The sequence below is a fragment of the Neovison vison genome, chromosome 1 (genome assembly GCF_020171115.1).
Source record: "Neovison vison isolate M4711 chromosome 1, ASM_NN_V1, whole genome shotgun sequence".
Lineage (NCBI taxonomy): Eukaryota > Metazoa > Chordata > Mammalia > Carnivora > Mustelidae > Neogale > Neogale vison.
The window spans coordinates 183,512,002-183,532,006 of NC_058091.1; the positions used below are offsets into that span (position 1 = coordinate 183,512,002).

Below are 20,005 nucleotides of genomic sequence, written 5' to 3' on the forward strand. Positions count from 1 at the left end.
AGGTGCCTTTGAACCAGACTTCTGGGGATTTAGACCTACCGAAGCAGCCTGAGTTTCTTCCTGTCCCACCTTCTGACTCACTCTCCAGACCATCTACCTGGGAGGTGAACATTGGCTCTGAAGGCATTTAGGAGGTTTGATGAGTTTTGTGTCTTCGATTTGTTCCTAGTAATGGCTCCAAGGTAAGTTTTTTGCAGGAAAAATGTGATGTTTTAGATTAATTCAGGTAAACTCCTAGCTGGTCCCTTATGTGTCACATTCACGGGCAGCTTAATAAGGATTTGCCTCAGCAGTGGCTTTTGTAGTGTGAAAGATCTATGGGCCTGGCAACAACTTTATAATTTATTCTTCAGAATTAAGAGTGTAAAATATTGCGATTTAAGGTGTGCTCTATCTATACCCCTAAAAACCTTAAATCTAAAAAATAAGACCATCCATAAACATGTTTTTGTAAATTCTCCCTCCCCAGCACCCTCTTGTCTGTCTTCTCTGTTGTGGTGGGAAAACACTGCTTTCAGTGATTAGAACTAAAATGTGAATGTAAATTTAGAAGAGGTTATGATCTTTTATATCTTTTTTCTTGGCAAAGCATTATAATTAGGAAATAATCTTCTCCTCTGACATCTGACATTTACCATAAAATGATAATTCTGTTTTGTTGGCAACAAAACCAAGTTGTAGCAAAATTTTGAGCTGTTACACTACTATGAAGATAGTCAGATTTTAAATAAGAACAATTTAAAAAAAAAAAATCCGAAATGTAAAGCACTTTTTAAAAATGCAATCTGCGAATTAAAAAAGTATGATTTTAGTACGGCAAAGAGCAGGGGTAACAGGCGAAATCCTTCAAGGAAAAAGAAGCAAGAGGGGAGTGTGTCTCGGGCTGATCACACCAGGTCGCCGCTCTTGCCTGTTCGGGCGCGTGCAGCAGTGTGCACGCGTGCGTGCTGCCTGTGCACAATTGTGTGCCCAAGTGTGCGCGCGCAGCCACGGGGCCTCGGGGCCGGGCCTTCGGGGTGCTCCCCAGCCCGGGCTTCCTGCGGACAGGGGCGGGCGCGTGGAGCCGGCGGGGCTGCGGGCCGGCCGGGCCGTGCGCAAACGCGTGCCTCGCGGCTCTTTGTGTGTCGGTTGCGGCTCCGCGCCGCCGGCGGGCACCATTTTCTGCTTCGCTCGGGACAGGCACATAAAAGGGAAGGCGGCTGCCGCCCGTCGCCGTCCTCTTTCCCTCAGATGCCCTCTGCTGCAGGTTTATTATTACAGTACGGGCCGCGCCGCCTCTCCCCGCGGCCTGGCGGCCTGCCGGGCTGTGCAGCGCTCTGGCCGCCTTCACGCCTGGCGCGCCCCCAAACCGCCTCCTCCGCCTCCTTATTTGTCTGAAAAGCAACCGCACGTCGAGGCGTAGAAGCCCGCCCGGGGCGGGAGAGACCCGGCCGGGGTGTGCGCGCGCCGCGCTCTGGGGCGGGGCCGGGGCGGCGCGCGGGTCTGCAGGGGCCCCTTTGTCCCCCGGCCCCCCACCCCCACCCGGCGGGCGCAGTGGGGGCGGCGCGGCGCGCGGGGCGCCCGGGGTGCGGGGTGCCTGGGCGCGCGCGCGCGCTGGCCGCTCGCCGATGGGGCCCCGAGTCGCCGATTCCTGCCGAGTAAGCAGTCTGGCTCCGCCGCGGCCGCACAGTGGCAGCAAGGCTGGGGCGCTGGCGCTGCGCCAGCCCCATCAGAATTAGCTCATTGTTCACTAGCACACTGGCAGCAGAGAGAGGGAGAGAGAGAGGAGAGGGAGAGAGAGAGACTGAGACTCTTAGAGAAAGAGACACACACACTCTTGGAGAGAGCGGGAGGCAGGGAGACCTTCCCCTCCTCCTTTTTCCACGGCTGCACTTCTTGGAAGTGAAGCCGGTTTGGGTTTTGTTTCCCTTCCCCCTCCTCTCTCCTCTTCCTCCACCCCTTTCCCCTCCCCCTCCACTCCCCCTCCCCTTCTCTCCCCCCCTCCACCCCCCAGCTGTCTTTCTAGCATGATGCCCTTTTTCATCCACATTTGTGTTTCAGGTGTAGAGAGGAGAGAGTGAACAGGGAGCGGGGCTTTTGTCTGTAAGTATATGCTATTCCCATCCCCGGCCGGGAGCGCTGCTTTCTCTTTTGTGTCGATTTCTTGCCATTGCTCTTAGCTGGACCCTTCAGCCCTGCAGAGTTCATGCTTCTTCCCTCTCAATTTTAAAGAGCCGAAGCGTGTACCTTGAAGAAATACTGGTATTTTGGTCCTGCTGCATTAAGGCTGGAATTTAACTTGGGCTTTTTTTTTTTTTTTTTAAATGCACAAGTTAAGAGGGAGAATTCTTTTGGGAAGGGGTGGGGTTTTTTGCTTGATGGTGTGGTTAATTTTTGTTCTTCTTGCTCATAAAGCATTGTTAGGAACTGTTTTTGTTTCTTTGCATTAGGTGCACTTTGGTGCATGACCCCCCCCCACCCCCTTGATTAAATGAATTCGTGTCCCTCCATCCGTACACTTTATTACTTTCTCCGCGCTGCTGCCGCCGCCAAGGGTCTTCTCAGACATTCGATCTTGCAACACTTTTTCTGCATTTTCTTGTAAAGCACTTGAACTTTGGGGGAGGGAAGGCTTAAAAAGAAATGACTGCTTTCTGCTTGATGATGATAATAATCTGACTTGCATTTATGTGTATCTATGATAACATTATAGGAAAACTCTAAGAGCTTATGATACCCTCTTGGAGAACTTTTAGTTTCTCCATTCATCTTAATTTTTGTCATAACTTATGTTAACAAAAGAACCGTGTTCTGCTGACATGAAGGCTGAGAGGAAAATCACTGCAGCATATACATTAGTGTTTGTTTGGTATAGAGAGAAGGGCATAATGGTGTATATTCCTGACTTTTTCCCCCTCAGTGTAGTGTTGTGTTTTTTTTTTTTTTTTTTTTTAACACGGAAGGTTATGTAATGCAGTGCCATTTCCAAAAATATCCACTCTGAGGCATTACACTACACGGTGGAAGGCTGATTCCTATTCTGCTGTCTTGATTGCAAATATACTGCCAGTAGTATGTCTGGGAACAAAGAGCAGCCAGAAAACAATCTATCTTTATCACTTGGTTCTACTTTTAAGTTGCTAAACCTTTTGAACTCCTTCAATTTAAAGATGAACCAAACACTAAGAATAGCCCAGGACTCTGCAAAGCGGGTACCAGGGATTCCTTTGTCCCCTATTTAAGCCTATAGACCCTTGGAAAGCTCTCTCCAAAGCCCCAGTGGTTACAATAATTTGCATGTAACTTATCTTAACCATGGAAAATGACTATTTGTCCGTAACCTTTCAACAGACATTTTTCATTTGCTGACCTGCGGAGAAGCGATTTGTCTATTGTGTTTAAACATATTTTGCAGGTTGGTCTCCCTGGACTGAAGAGAGGGAGGGTGCGAGGCCAAGACTGTTAGCGATTCTCAAAATGGTAAGAATGGGTCGTCAGAGGGGATTCTCAGGAGATTCTTGTCAGACTTTATTTCATGTAAATATCAACCACCCGCCTTCATCCTGCCTCAACCCCTTATTGTTCCTACCCCCATTTGACCTTTAAAAGGGTCTCTCTCTCTGGCATGTGGGAGCTTTGCAGTATAGCAATTTGTATGAGCTGGATGTGGTGAATTAGATCTTTTGATTTGCAATCATTTTGAATAGAAGACTGAAATTCCTCTTTCAGAAGCGAAGATTTATTTAACTTGAACAACGGAAACTGTTCTGTTCTTTAAGAAGAGTGATGTGTTGTGACACGCAGAGAAGAGGGGGCAACAGTAGATCTCAGACAAAGCAGTAGGTCCTAGTTTAGAGATAGCTAGAACTTACCCGCAGAGTAGGAGTCTGTGTCCTGCTAACCAAACAGCCAGAGTATCTGGTCGCCTTAAGAGCAGTGTAGATGAAGAGCATGGACTTTGATATTACTACACTCTGTCTCTTGTATCTCAAATGGTATTGATACTTTTTATGGACTTGTAACTTCACTTGAGAGGGGCATTACTCAGTTTCAAAAGTCAAGCATGCTACCTCTAAAGGAAAGTGTGACTATTTCAGACAAGTATTATGATCCTCAGAGAGGGCAGTTTCATGTTTGGTGACTGATTAAAGAGCAAAAGAGATGAAATACATATCAGAAGCTATTGAGTAAGTACATTGGCCTCGTATGAAAAAATGTCCTCCTTGGAAATAAGGTTGGACTGCAAAAACATAACAGAAATGTCCAACTTTTCAGTTAAGTACAACATGTCCCACTGCAGATGTTTATACTCTCTAAAACACCTCTTTGCCACTTAGAATGTGTGATTTCCAAATTTAGTTTTAGGGTTTTGTTTTGTTTTTTTAAACAAGGGTGGAATTTGATGAATCAAAATCGAATCTGATATACTGAATGTTTTCTTTGAGAACAACCCAAGTATAAGCTTCCAAGGAGAATGAATCAGAGCAATTAAATGAGTTCAGTTTGAATCCTATTAGCAAGTAAGCTCTTTATTTTTTGTGTATGCCTCACCGTCAGTTCAACAGGTGGGTGTCAAAGCCTCCAGTAAAATAGCTCTTGCTCCGACTCAGAGCATAGAGGCCAAATTAAGGAACGTGAGATGGAAGGGCAAAAGGGATGAGCAGAAAATTAAACTGGTCAGGGGGGTTTGCATGAACATTCCTAACTTCATATTAAACTCCTAATCAGTCATTGTCTCGGAGTGCTAGGATGGTAATAAAATGCACTGCCGCAAAGTATTTTTCTTTTTCTTTTTACTGAGACTGGCCCCATCCGTTTGTCTGGTAGCTCTGTATCTAGAATCTTACCCCTTGTGTCTCTGTAGTTAGACCATGAAGTTCATGTATGTTGTAATCTGTCCAGTGACCAGTTTGGTTAGACATAAATCTGACCGCTTTCCTTGTCAGAACTAGCCCTATAGGTCACGCTCTGGGAGTAAATATCATGTTTCTGCGTTAGTGAGTGCAGTGAGCTTCGTGAAAGGCCAGCGTGTGTGCCAAAGCCGAGAATGAAAGTTGGAACGATTTGAATGCACAAGAGTAAATCTGAATTATTATTGCATGTTGTTAATTTCTTACAGTTGTCCTTTATGTATGGTGGCAGGATGAGAAATCACAGTTTGTTGCTCTTGGAAGGATTTTTACTCATGGAAAAATTCTCACAACTTTTTGGTGATCCTTTCATCAAGATGTCAGTCCCTTTTGGCACAAGCCCATTGCCTGAAATGAAACCACCGACAGTTATTGTCTGTGGGTGATTCCAAGTAACTTTCTAGCAATTCGCTTATTCCGGGAGGTCTGAGCTCTTAGAAGGCTTTGCATATGTTAATGTTTAAAAAAAGTTTCTGTTTTATTCTTTAAAAAAAACGTTATTAGTGGCATCTCCTTTTCTCCTTTTTGGCAAAATGAAGTTATTTTCCTTCCTCTATTAAAACTGGAATTACTTTGCTGATCTCTGTGACTGGCTTACTTAGTGGAAAGATGTAGCCTGCGTACAATGGAAACCTTGGCTGGGGAGGCAGTAGCTCTAACACCTGGCCGCCTCTGGAAAATGGACGAACATGCCTTTTCTGTTAAATGTGTATTTCCATTTACATAATTTGAAACACTAAAGAGGATCTAATTTCAGTGTACTTAGCTGGTTTAGTTAAGAGCTTATGCCAAATACAAATTTATAATCAGCTCATTCCAGGGTAAAAAATTACTGGTAGACCTCAGAGTTTTAAACAGAGAGATTCAGTATCTAGACATTTTGTAAACCCTAAAATGATGATGTTCCACAGCAATAATTTGAAGAAACTCAAGAATCCTAGAGTGCCTTTATTAAACAAACAAACAAACAAACAAACAATTTGTTAATTCTCCCAGGCACTAATCACATTGTATTCTGTGTAGGGGATTCTCTGAGCACAATTGTGGGTGGGGAGTGGGGGGGGCACATCATGTATATAGATAAAATGTATTGTGTTGTACAACTCAGTACTGTTAAAAGGTGTAATTTTGAGTATAGTTTGCTGTGTCTTAGTTGACCAGAGTGTTAGTTCAGTAACCCATTCCCAAACTTTTTAGGTTATCTAGTAAACGTGCATTTTTCCAGTTGCCCTTTTTAATTTTTATTTATTTTTTGCAATTAACAAGATATTGTGAGTCTGCAGAGAGCATCCATATTTCTCTAATGTATATTTGGCTTTTTGTTAAATTTGAATTCCTGAGATATATTTTATATAGGCCTTGGTATTTAAGTGTTTTATTTTCAAGGTACTTGCTTCAGGTACATCAATGGTAAGAAAATACTAAAGAATGAGCAGATGATCTTATTGGATAGTTTGAAAAAAATGAATTATTTAATCCAGTGTCCAGGTTAAGTCCTGATTTTGAACAGGACCACCTTCTGTGCAGTAAGCTTGCCCTTGCTTACGCGTGTGCACGGATTCACAGTGACCTACACGTGGACTCAGGATGTTTTAATGGAGATCTAGGAATTGGAACAATTTAAGTTCTCTCTAAGGCTGATGCTGAGCTTTTCAAAAAGATGAGTTGACTCTATTGTACTGTTCATAGAGCTCTGCTTTTTGTACAGTCTGTGAAGTGGCATTCATGGGTTTACAAGGAGACTCTTTCAATAATCTCTTCATTAACATAAGGTTTTCTTGTTTAAAGAGAAAGACAAAGATTGAGGAGGGATGAGGTCCTATTGGTAGCTGTGCCCTTGGGCTTTGGAATGTAAATTTACAGGTTGCTCAGTTGATTGTGGAGATGCTGGAGAGTACCTAGGAGGGTAATTTTATATGGTGCTATCTTACACAAGGCCTTCCAGCACACTGTGAGGGGGAGATTGGGGATTGTTTGGGGAATTAGGACAGTAGGGATTTTCTATCCAGCTTTAACAAACCCAGTCTAGCTTCCTTTGGAGTTATATAGATAATTCAGGCAGGAGAAGACATTTGAGCAGAAATCTTAGAAGCTACTCAGAGTGTCACTCTATTTTAACCTGATAGAATTCTTAAAAATTGGTATGTAAAGCAGATCATCATAAGTACATTAAAGGAATTCACTTTATTTTAAATCTTAAAATTAATACTTCTAAAGTAGAAAAACACACTTCTGAAATGTGACTACTTCAGAACAATGCAATAAAATACGAATACTTCACTAAATTAGATGAGGGACCTCTAAATGATGAGTGTTATACATGAAGCATTCATCCACCTTGGACTGAGTGGGGAGCCTTGGGGTGAACTACTGGCTTCCTTGGTCTGGCATATTTTTTTTCTTAGTGGTATTTTTGGCTAAAAAGTCTTTAAAGGTCTTATCCACACAGCCAAAGTGAAATGGAGCACTGATCACTTATTGGAATAATTGTGCCTAAAACAAAACAAAAAAACTCGATTTCCTGATTCGTCTTGGTTATTCAAAATGCTGCTAGAGTGATAGAGGAGTGGGAAGGACTTGCCTAAATGATCTGGTAATTTCTTTGTGATACAGGAAAAGACTAGGGATAAGGAAATCTTATCAGCAAATCCAGTTTGAATACATCAGAGGAAAATGTATTGAATGTACTTGGGCTAGGTCATCTTGGTTGATCAAGATCTATTAAAAGATTCCAATTTTAAACTGCTCTTTTGCTTTGAACTGGAAAACAGATTAACCATAAATATTAGCCCACATCTGTAGAAATTATGGTTGCTAAAAATACCATTTATTGGGTCTAAATTTATCTGAAATAGATATTTATAGACATATTTTGCAGGTAGGGACAGCTTCCAAGGATTTCTGTCTCAGTGGTTTAAAAAAAATAGCAGTGACCCTGAAATTGATCTGCTAGTGCATGACAAGTATTAGCAGCTCTAATGGCTTGGGATTTAAGCATTAACATGGCTCTCAACTAAATTCTAAATATCAATTCAGTTATTAGTAGCAATGACTTGGTTTTAACCTGGGTGTAACGCTAGATTATACTGTCCTGCGTTATTTGTTGGTTGAGTCATATTCATTTCTTCTGTTGACCAAATAGCTTATAGGATCCCAGAGGGTTCATAAACTTCATACGGAGTGCTTAATAAAGTTTTAAATACATGTTAGAAGCTCAATAAATATTGGGTTGGACTTGTAAAAGTTCATCCTAAATGACGAATCATGTTTAGTTTTAGTGATCTGGAAGTAATTTGTATCCTTACCTTTTTCTACGAGCTAGGAAGTTGAAGTGAATGTAATTTTAGTTTTCACAGTAAATTATTTTCCATGATTCATTAATAAGAGACAAAATTTGTGGTTAGGCCATAAAGCCACTTGCCAAAAGAGAGTGGCTTGCAATTGTTCCCACTGACCAGCTGTTAGAGCCACACTCTGATCAACCTGGTGATATGCTGGACTCAATCCAGCTGTGGTGCTCAAAGCTTACAGCAACTTTTCCCATAGCCCTAAGAACCCCCTCCGAGATCCGGAGGGAGCTCTGACCCCCTAGTACTGGAACGTGAAAGCCCTTACTTATTTCTAGTATAATCTGATTCTGTGATATTATGAAAATGACCCTGAGAACACAAAGGTGCCATGACTGAAAGTATTGAAGAGAATGAGAAGAGTTAGTTGTAGGATTGTGTGTCTGTTCCCATGCCAACTGTACAAGTACTTTCTGCATTTTATCGGCGCTTCGTTTTCCTGCATTACTGAAGATGCACACTTTGGCCCCTGCCTTCAGTCGACTTGTATTTTAGTTGTGGAAGGAAGACTAACGTGTGCAACGAATTTAATGTCAGGTGGTATAATCTGGTTCTAAGTTGTAAGAAGCAGAAGAATGATGTTATTGAACGCTGGGGAATGGGGATGCTAGAGGAAGCATTTTTTTAAGGAGGTAGAAATTAAGCTAGACCCAGAGACAGCAAATATGCACACCTCCACTAACTCCTACTAACCTGGTGGCAGATAGGCTAATCAAGCCTCATTCTCATTCTCATTATTCAGCCTGAGTAGAGAGCTCAGTAATAAGTGATGGGAGTTGGCATTAAATTTGAAACCTAGAAGTGGACTCTTTGCTCCTTGAGAGTAGGTACCATGCCTTCTTGAGCTTTTTACCCCTAGGGCTTAACACTAGTCCTTAATAATTATTAAGTGAATGAAGAATTAGAAATATTTGGATAGATTTAGATGAGAGAGAAGTGAATTCCAGATGAAGGGATTGCGTTAGAAAGATACACTTACTTGCAAGAGTAAGCATGGTGCATTTTTATACAGTGGGGACTGTCCTCCTTCCTGTTTAGGGCCTCTGTGCTGTCAAGGACAGACCTCACAAACTAGACCTAGAAGTCAGGTCTAGGTCTAGGTCTAGGTTGATGTGCTAAGTCAGAGGGAGCCACCAGCAAGCCGGCATCTTAAAGGTGGCCTAGGGCTGTCACTCAGGTTCCAGCCTGTCAGGTTCTTTGCCTTTGGACTGTGCCCAACAGAAAAGATCGCAGACTTACACATACTTCTGGTTAGATGTCAGCTTATTGTCTTGGTGCCCCTCACTGTCCTTGGCTAGGCTGGAGTGATGGAGAGAAGGAAGACCCCCTCGCTACAAGGAATTGCAAAGGAAGAAGAGAGCACAGTTAACCTTTCTCTCGAGAAGGTGGCAGCACTTCTGCTGGCCACGCCCAGCTGCTCCGTCAGTGCGCATGTGGCCAGAGGGGGTGTTGCTGCTGTGCCAGCACCGCACTTCCCTTCTGTGAGGCTAACTGGGTGTAGCCATGTGCTAATCAGTTGCAACCACATGGACCCAGTTGGTTCTCTCTCTCCACTTCTTCCTGATTGGCCAGACATACTTACTCAAAATTCAAGCCAACACTGACATCATCATCAGAAAATTGTTTATAGTTTGAGGTCCTGCAGGCTGTTACTAAGTTAGTCAATAGTCTAGTGAGAAGGGAATCTCATCACAGGATAAACAGTAGTTGGGGAAAGCCAAGACTGAGAAGGACTTTTCTGGAATTTCTTCTCGATACAGCCCAGACTCCTAGCTTAGAATACATCAGCCTCGAGATTTTCAATGTGAAGTGATTCCACTAGCTCTTTTAGTCCTTTCAGATGTGGCTGGACTTACCCAATTCTCTTGATAAAAGTAACGTAGGTAAGCATGGTTCATTGAATTCTTTATGCCTACTCTCACCTCATACTTCCAAATAATTTATTTTTAATTTCAGTGTTTAGACCTTCAGAAGTTTAATTTCTGTGACTGGGCAGCCATGCCAAGAATTATATAAACTTATCTTCTATTTCTAACCACAGTGGAATGTATTTTCCTAGAGGGACCAGCCACTTGTTACTCTAAACATACCCCATGGGTCCTTCCTGTGTCTTTGCTTGCTCAGTCCTGGGAAAGAAGGCTCCTTCTGACAAAATAAATGTATTCTTCAAGACTGAGTGTCAATGACAGCTCCTTTGTGGAACTCAGCCCCGCACGTCCAGCAGGAATGAGCTCATGCTCCTCTGTACAGGCGTCACCCTTACAACATTCTACTCGTTGGCTGGCTTATTTCTGCCAATCTGTTCTTCTACCCTCCAAGACTGGAAACTCAAAACAAGAACACTGACCCCTGGTAAATGAGCATCAACCTTCTTTTTGGTAGCAGCTGAGGCTGTAATGCCTTGGTTTGGTTTGGTTTGGTTTTTTCTTTTCCTCTACGGTTAGGATGGTGAATTCAGATGTGGGAAGGTTCTATCACTGAGAGGGAACTCTCGAACAGCTAGTGAAGTTGATTAGCATTCTCTTTCCACGAAGTGGAAGGAAGCCCTAACCTTCATTGACATGTTCTAATGGGACCTTGGAACAGACCCCTTGATGTCTCTGAATCAGTCTGATCGCTGCTTCAGTACCTATCCAGGAATTGGTGTATCCTTAGTGATCAATAAATGTCTGTGGAATAAATGAATGAGTCAGTAGTCATGGATACATGGAGATCTGTTATTTCTGGGCAGAACCAGTAGACTCACCTTGAGATTTGTAGCTAGTAACCGCCCAGTGCTTTGTAGAATTGTGACAGCTCAGGTTATAAAACGTATGGCCCAGGAAATGAGATGATCATGGACGGATTCTGAATTGACTACTTTCAAGCCCCCTTCCCCGATCATTAAAGGAGGCTAGGGGTATAGTGGTATGAAAGGAGGTAGGGGTATAGTGATATGACATGTAAATACACTACAGAAACAGCTCCTTTCTTGTACACGTCCTTCAACAGAGGAGGTCCTAAGAGAGTCCAAAAAGTTCACTTGGAATGGTGTGCTCAAAGAGAAATCTCATTCTGGGGTAGAGTCACATGTTTCCTCCAAAACATGGACCGTGTGGCGCTGCTCTGTGCAGGAGTAACTCTGTGTCCCTAGAGGGGACATGGTGTGTTAGCAGCCTGACTGAGGCTGTTGTGACAGCAGAGTGTCACCAACTCTGGTGACCAAGGGGACCATATCTTCATTAAAAAAAAAAAAAAAAAAAATCACTGCCTGTTACTACCTGAAAGTGCTTTCCATTCTAAGCATTGTGTGTTAAAAAGTGTTAGGATTATCCAGCTGGAGATGTTCTTAAACCCCCAATTTGAGACCATGCTTGTTCAACATCCATCCTTACTTTTGTAGACTAAAATACAAATGTGAACAAATGTGACTCATGTCTGAAAAGGAGAAAGAGAAGATACATGAGAGAACGTGGCCAATGAAAGGAAGGTCTGTTTGCCCCGTTGAAGCCAAAATTGGGAAACAGAGCCCCTGATTGGAAAGAAAGGGAGAACAGCTGAGTAGTCATTGCCAGTCATAATACAAGCCAAAGCCTCGTAGCAATAAGTGATTAAAACAAGAGGGAGATTCATAATGTGCACAGACGTTTGGTGGGTTCGTCCAGTTCTAGCGCCTTTCCCTTCTCCACTTCAACTGGTACTCAGATCACCATCACACACCACTGTCCTTTGATTACTGGGGCAGGTAACAGCCTTCCTGTCTGAACTGTGTTTGATACACTTCCAGCAGGGAAAAGTCCTGCAGTCCAGTGGCTGAACAGAGAAAAATCTACAGAAGTCGCTGTGTTTAAAGTGGGTCCAGGCATTTTGAGGACGCTTTTGTTGGACAAGGTCCGTGTCGGATATAGAGCCCGTCCTTGGACAGGAAGGAGGGGAAATTAGGAGAAGATACTGCATCTTTGGCAGCCAACATTCAGAACTGTCAAGGAAAAGCTAGAGTCAGTAGTTAGCTGGATAAAACTTAGGAAGATATTAATAAACATGACCCAAGTAAGGGATTGTTATTAAGTGCTTTTCCAAGAAGTACTGTTTCATGCCCTTCATCAAGTGATCGTAGTGAAAGTTTCTCAGAAGGCTTATTGGGACCACGATGTGGAAGTATGTTCTTGTTTGGCCAGGCAGTTGCTGAATCTTAGTGTTTCAGTGTGCTGTGTGGGTTTGGCGGCAGCACATGGTTGAATACTTAGCCTAGTGCCTCCTGCGTTATGGGGACTCTCTGAATACAGGCAGAAAGGATGAGGAGTGTGCAGGGAATGGAGCCACTCTTTGAAACATGCACGATCAGGGACTTCCAGTTGTTGTATGTTTCAGAGAATTCAGATTTTAAAAGATGACTTAATTATGAGCCCACTCCTTTCCCAGATAGACATCCCAGGATTTGGTGGCTTTGTTCTAAAAAAAAAAAAAAAAAAAATGTTTTTGGAAAAAATGTGTTTGCTACCCTGGCACTTGCAGCCTGAATTGATGGGATGTACTCTTGATAAGATGTTCATTCTATAGGATTGAAAGCTACCTACCACATATTCAAGACCTCATGGAAAGTAGGTAGGTAGTACATATTTTCTGATTAATTGGCTGGATAATTGAGATTATATACTCAACCCAATTCAGTTACTCCAGCATCAGAAATTCTGTCCACATCATCTCTGAGTCCTTCTCTTGTACATAATTGTGATCCTTAATTACCTGGATTTGACTGTTTCTGAAGCCTAGATGCTGTGGACCATAACTTGAGTCTCCATTTCATGCTGCCCTGTGGAGACTTGGGTCTAATTATACATCAGGAAATGCCCCCGGCCCTTGGATATTTTGCTCACTTCTTGATAATAGAATCTTAAATTGTTCTGATCTTGTTATCAGGGTCTGGAAGCCAAGTCTGTACCTCTTTTCATCTTTATTAAGCATATTCTTTTTCCTTTTTTTTTAAAATGTTTTTTAAACGTTAATTTTATTATATGAAGCTTAACTGTCTACACTGTCACAATCAATTCAATCAGAAATTCAATTAAACTTGTTCTTTGGCCTTATAGAAACAATTCATCTGATTATTAATGTGAATTTTTCCTCAACTGATCAGCTGCCCTTACATCCCTCCGAGAAAGCCAGAGGGGCGCCCTATCTTTCAGTGTGATTGAATACAGTACTCCACACATACTCGGAGGATAATTATTATTTCGTACCTCCATGATGGTAATAACTAGTGATTGGCTTGTTACCCCATCTCTAATTTTTTCATTTTTTGTCTTAGAACTATTTGCATTTTTACATTAATTAGAAGTTTCCCAATGGAATGAGGTTAAATTTGTTTTTCTTTCTGAATTACTATTCTTGGTAGTTGATACATTGTCTCTCTGGGCTCACATGTGTTTATTTTCTTCCTCAGTTGGGACCCCTTTATATTTTTATGTGGTAGAACTGACTCTTGAGCAGCACAGGTTTGAATTGCTCTGGTCCCCTTATATGCAGATTTTTTTTTATAAATACAATACTGTACTGTCAGTGTATTTTTGTTTTGTGATTTTTTAGTAACATTAACTTTTCTCTGGCTGACATTATTGTGAGAATACAGTACATAATATATATGATGTATGAAAGACGTGTTACTTGACTCTCTTACTGGTAAGGCTTCCGGTCAACACTACATTATTAATAGTTAAGTTTGGGGGGAGTCAGAAGTCATACACAGATCTTCAACTGTGCAGGGCCTCGGGACCTCTAACCCCACGTTAAAGGGTCAACTATATATGGTTTCTATATTTGAAGATCATTGATAAAGATAAAATTTTAATTCTCCTTTAAGCAGTTTGTTTTTAAATGGAAATGTTGAAAAGCAAACTTCTAGTGGACACGGGTCCAAATACATTTGATGAGGGAAAGCTATTCTGAATTCGACTGTGCATTGCTAGGCCATCTGAGAAGTTGTCTGAGAGTTCATTTGGGGGTCATATTAAAACAATTTGGTTTCTCAGCAAATGCCCTTTGTAATTAGCTGCAGTGATGGCTAGATACTAGTTTTGTTCTAAATATTTCCTTCCAGGGAAAACTGAAAAAAGACAAAACCGTGATGAGCAGTGTAGCTTGGGTTTAACCAGATCCAGAGTCTTAACATGGCCCAGCCAGAGCCGCTGCTCTGACAGTCCTTCGAGGACTCTAGTGACACATGGTTACTGAGAGCAAACCCTGTCTGCCCTCAAACTGTGCGAACTGGTTTGTAGGGAAGTTATTTTTGAAGGGCAGCCAGTTATCAGAAACGCAGGCAGCAGAGCCGCAAAGATATTTGAGAAAACTCCTCTTGATCATAGGTGTCAGAAATTCATCACTGGGGCAGAAGGCAGAGATGCTCAACACGCCTGGTTCTTGGGGGATGGAAAACAGGCCCTGGCTCTCGGGGGAGTTCATGGCAGTGCTCCAGGTGGCTCTGGGGAAGTGGGGAGAAGGGCCACATTGACAGATAGTATTCCATGAGAGGAGAGGCAGGGTTATGTGACCGTGGGCAGCCTCCTCGACTGCTCTCCCTCAGTATTCTCATCTGTAAAATGGGGAGGATGATGGTAAGGACACCCGGCCCAGATCCCCTTATGTGCCTGATGCTGTTGCCAGCACTAGATTGATGCATTTCATCTTTGGGGCCACACTATGAGTCTTCAGTAAGTTCACGTGGGAAACATGCCTAAAAACATTATAAAGAACCCGTGTGTGCATTTCCACCAAAAACCGCAGGTCTCCAAATTTACATGCTCTGCATGTGCGGGTTCCAACAACTCCCGTGTACTGCTTATAGTCCTCTTCCTTTAGAGAAGTAGCGTTTTGACGACTGGTTTACAATAGAAGAAAGACTGGGGAAGAAAAACAAGAACATGAGGTCTAAGTATTCTGTTGTTGGAGAATGCTGCCGGCACTTGGAAGGAAGGCCTGAGTTTCCGGTACTACGCTTTTCGTGTCAATGAGAATGTAAGTGAGGGAACACAGCCCAGCGTCCTCTAACTTGGCCTTCCTTCTGCATTTATCTTCACACTCTGTAGATTCTTGATTCTTTGGTGACTCCCAGCCCTGGGCTGGTGGCTGCCCCTTTGGGTCTTATTTACTTCCCACAGTACTGCCTGACTGAGCCCTCATCAGAGAGAAGCCTCCTGAATCAGACCATGTCCACTCCCCCTCCTACTACCACCCCTCCAAAGACCCTCCAGTGGGGTCGAAAATCCAGATGGTGCAAAGGGGGCACATCCATCCCAATCTTACTCTCTTCCTTTTAGGTTTTTGCCTGTTTTCATAGGGAATCCCCTCATAGCCTCTATGTGACCTGAGCACTTAACAGCATGCGGATCCAGATCTGGCTTGATTTTTCCTTTTTATTAAAGCCAAACTTTTAATGAGGTAATCAGCATCTGATTTAAACCAATTTTAATTACATCCTCTTGCAATAGAAATGACTTTCCCTCCGAATTTGGTGATGTATTATGAAGCTGTTTGTTGTTGAAGAGATAGCCATGTTTAAATGACCAAGACCCGCATGGAGCCGTAAATGACTAATGCTCAGTGCTGGGTGGGGGCGGTGGGAGCGGTCTGCAGGAGCCAGTAGGAGAGGGCACGCTGATGGAGAGAGTGGACAGTTCCTTTGGGAATGTGTGCTTTGGGACAAAATGCACTTTTTGGAAAGTTCAGTCTTGAACATGCCAGCCACAGGAATGCTTTGAGATGTCCACAAACTCCTCAAAAGCAACTGGCTATCTCATCCTCCACCCAGACCAAGAAAAATACCAAATCTTTATGTCTAGATAAAACAAAAAACCCTTACTACCTTTTGATTGACGACTTTAACAAAATAAACTGAAATTTGAGGACTTTTTCTTCTATGTTGGTGAAAATTTTCCTAAGATTTTAATGAGTAGCACATACTTTAGGACAAGAAGAAGGATAAAATGGCATTCTTAGTAGAAATCAGACTTCTATCTTAGTTATTTGAAGGTAAAACCTAGCATACCTAAAATTATTTAAACCAGCTAATAAAAGCAAGTCTAGATGTTTCCTATTAACCTTGGAATGTGCTCGGAAGAAGTCCTGCTAACTCTGATGTCTGGTACTGGAAAGCATGTCGGCAGCATAACCCTCATTTGTGGCAGAGACTCTTTGGAAATTCACGAGCACAGTTTGTTGTACAGGGCACAATATAGTTTTCTTCTTTCTCTAGCTCTCCCCTCCCCGCCCCCCCACAACTCCCCTTCTCTCCTTTCACCTTAAAAGTAGGAGAAACATTGCAAAATGTAGTGTTTGTAATTTCTTAATTACAAGTGAAAATCAAGTTCTATTAGGGAATAAGGTGGTCCAGACTTAGAAACTCAATGTGTTAAGTAAATATTTACTCTGGTTCCACTCCAGGGAGGTAAAAGATTTTATTAACATATTTGTTGAGGTCATAGGGCCAAGGAAAAGCTTATGCAATGCTTAAATGCCTGAGGGGCTTTTTTTTTTTTTTCTGCTGCTGCTAGTTAACAAAAGCCGGTTTTTTGGGTTTTTTTGTTTTTTGTTTTTTTTTTCCTGCTGAAAAGAGCAAATATCTTTTGCGGCCTTTACTTTCTTATTGTTCATTCACAAACTGCTTTATCTCAAACCAGAGCTTTAAAAAGCTGCTTTGTTTTTTCCCTTTGTCTGGAAAATCTCTTCTTAGATATCTCTTATGAATTTTGTTTCCAAGCTTTGTTCTTTTACTTTTTCTTCTGGTTTACTTTGAGCTGTTATCAGCTGTTTGTACTTTGTTTTGTCTTCATCACCGAAAAGGAAAATTGTCCACTAAAAGTCCAGATTTGAAGTGTTCAACTTCATTCCTAGAGTCCGGTCCGCAGTTTGGCTCTGATTATTGTACCAGGCTGACCTCCAGCCCAGGGGAGGGTGCCTTGGCAGAAATCTGAGAATTCCTCGATCAGTAACTCCCTTTTTTGGATTTATGGAGTCTTTAGGTGGATTGTTTTGTGCTGAGCAGGTTCCTTTTGGAAAGGAATGAGGCTGGGGTGGGAGGAGGAATTTGTACCATGCACGTGTCTGCAACCGACCATGTCCGCCAGCTGCCACTGCACCCTGCCTTGAACCAGGCACTGCCAAAGCCCTTACAGGTCACCCAACAGTCTCAGAGTGGCGAAAACGCAAGGCTGGATAATGATGTTAACCTCCTGTGGCTTGCTCCTGACTTGATTTGTTGTTCCTCCTGAAAGTCTTTGCTATTATTCTTAGAAATCAAATTTTTAAAGACTCAGCAGCCCAACCAGCAGCATATTATACTGTGGAGCAGAGTGACTGGGAAAGCTCTTTGTGCTGACGATTAATTTCACATGTAAACACTTTCATTTTGTTGCCAGCGAGATTTCCTTTTCCTTTCTCTGCCTCCTTGAAATCTAGAAATAAAATTCCACAGCTGTCAGGTTCCCACATATTCATCAGCGGCCTCTCAAGATGGCTTCACCGCAAGCAGAGAGAATTTAAAGGATTCTACTATTAAAGTCGACACAGTTTGTTTCAGACACCCCAACTCACAAGACAAAGAATTACCAATCTTTGGCCTGCATGACAGGTAATGTTGGCAGGAACACGTTATGCTGTGTGTCTATAAAAGGTGGACATTTTCTGTGCCCATAGTGGACCCGTGCACCCGAAGCAAAGCAAATGCCAGTGGGCTTAAGCAGTTGGTGAGATACCATCATCTTCCTCCTTGAACCACTATTGTCTCCCCTTCCCCCATTCCTTTGGGTTAAGAACTTGTCAGGCCTTGGAAAAGCTCAGTGTGTCAGCAGGTGTTGTAATTGAGCACCCTAAAAGGCCACGGTCTCCTTTCCAGCGGGAGGGCAGGTGTGATGGTCAGGTGCGTAAGGGCAGGGTCTGTAAGCGTCCAGCTCGTGCACGCGTGCGTGTGTGAGGGTGGATGTATTTAGGTGGCTGCTTGTTTCCTTTAGTTCCCAAACCAGAATGTTTGCCAATTCAGGCACCAAGTGACACTCTGCTTTCCCGAATGGGCAGAGGGTTACATACATTATCTGAATGGCCTGGGGTTCTGTACTGTTATCTTTTTTGTCTTCTAGGGGCAGTGCATTTCCTCAGCGGTGTGCTCCAGCTCCAGAGAGCACTTGCAGGGTTAGGCAGATTGCTAAGACTAGGTCTCTAGAGAGAGAGCTCAGTGCATCATCTTTTGGCACCATCTAATCTTTGATGTAATGCTGTTCAGAGAAAATGATTCTTGTAACTCATTTATGGTTTCAGTTTACATTCTGCTCTCTCACATGGCCAGCAACACCTGGGAGCAGAGTTGTTTTAGACGGAGATTCTTAATAGCACCACTTCAAAGGGTATTTGCAGAAACGAAGTACAGGTATATGCATATAAATTCTCCTTGTAATACAGTACCAGCTTTCATGACCTCCCAGCCAATTAGGTGGAATAGAACATGTACACATGCACACACACACACACACTGTTTAATTGGCAGAGAGATTATGAAATATGCTCCTTTGCTGTTAGAAGAATTAATTATGCAGGTTGGACACCTGCTGCCCTGCTCTGTTTTCCTAATTGCAGGGGGCGGACACCTGTCCTTGTTAAGTCATAAAAGGGCCATGTGTGTGCATTCCTCAAGCACACAGAACTCCACCAAGGATAGAAAATAATATTATAATTATGGTCACTAACAACCAAGCCATGTAGCATCTTCATGGCAGGTTTCTAAGAAGGTATGTTACCCAGTTAAGTAAGCAGCATATACATATGTTTGGACTCTGAAGAAAGCCACGGCCTTGATTTGGGGATTGTTCTCCTTTAACAAAGAAGATCAACAAAGATGATTGAGAAAGACAGTAAGTGAACAAAGAAAAAATACAAATTCATTTATTTCCCAAACCAGAGTGTTTGCCAACTGGGGCATCAACTGACAATTACTCTGCTTTCCAGAGAAAAATACAGGTAGAAACAGGTTATAAACAGCTACAATTAGAATTTTACATGCTGCATCAAAGTGACAGAAGACATGTCAGTTTGTTAGGTTCGGTGTGTGGACCATACTAGGAAACATTAGTCAAGTTTTTAAATGAAAAGCTTAGGAGAGGTTTCAAAAAGAAGTTAAGTGATAACCCAGTTTGCATGGTTTTAGGACTTTGCAGGAGTGGCCTCTGAGTTCCCCATTTTATTTTTCTAATTTGGCTATCAAGTAGTAATTACTGGCAAGCTTATTACCTTATGGACTTAAAAAAATGAAATTATTTTTCATAATGCATTATCCAGAGAGTAAAGCCAAGAAAGAAAGAAATATTTACAAAGGTGAAACCATGAGCATTTCATTACTCAACTTATAAGATAGACCATTGAAACTTAAATACCCAAACATCACATCCATGGAAAAGAATCCGTAAGAAAGAGCACATTTTCACCATAAAACTGTATTGAAATATATAGTAGGTTTAAATATATTTAATAAAAGCAGGAAATTGGTTTTACCTAAGAGTTGCTCATGGATATCTGTATACATATCTATCATTATTAGTGTGCTTAAGCCAGTGTGGTTCATTTTGTCATTTCTGTTGTTTTTAAATTTAGCTGTCAGCGAGATAATACAGCACTGTAATAAAAGATGCATTAACTAATATATTCAGTGACAAGCATAAACCCTTAGCCTTTCCCAGGATTCAAGCAAAACCTTTGCATGTTCTTCAATTTAAAATAGTTCCCTTCCCAGTGTATTTTCTCAAACACTCT

At 42.3% G+C, this 20,005-nt stretch overlaps 1 protein-coding gene across 1 annotated transcript in view; it reads left to right on the forward strand.

Moving 5' to 3' along the window:
* The first annotated feature begins 1,585 nt into the window (after positions 1–1,585).
* Positions 1,586–20,005, forward strand: part of LOC122916901 (neuronal regeneration related protein) — a 28,617-nt gene continuing 10,197 nt past the window's right edge. The window contains exons 1-3 of the mRNA XM_044264289.1: positions 1,586–1,637; positions 2,041–2,082; positions 3,395–3,459. Of these exons, the coding sequence (XP_044120224.1) occupies positions 3,457–3,459 (3 nt within the window). The 5' untranslated portion in view covers positions 1,586–1,637; positions 2,041–2,082; positions 3,395–3,456. The remainder of the gene's footprint in view (positions 1,638–2,040; positions 2,083–3,394; positions 3,460–20,005) is intronic.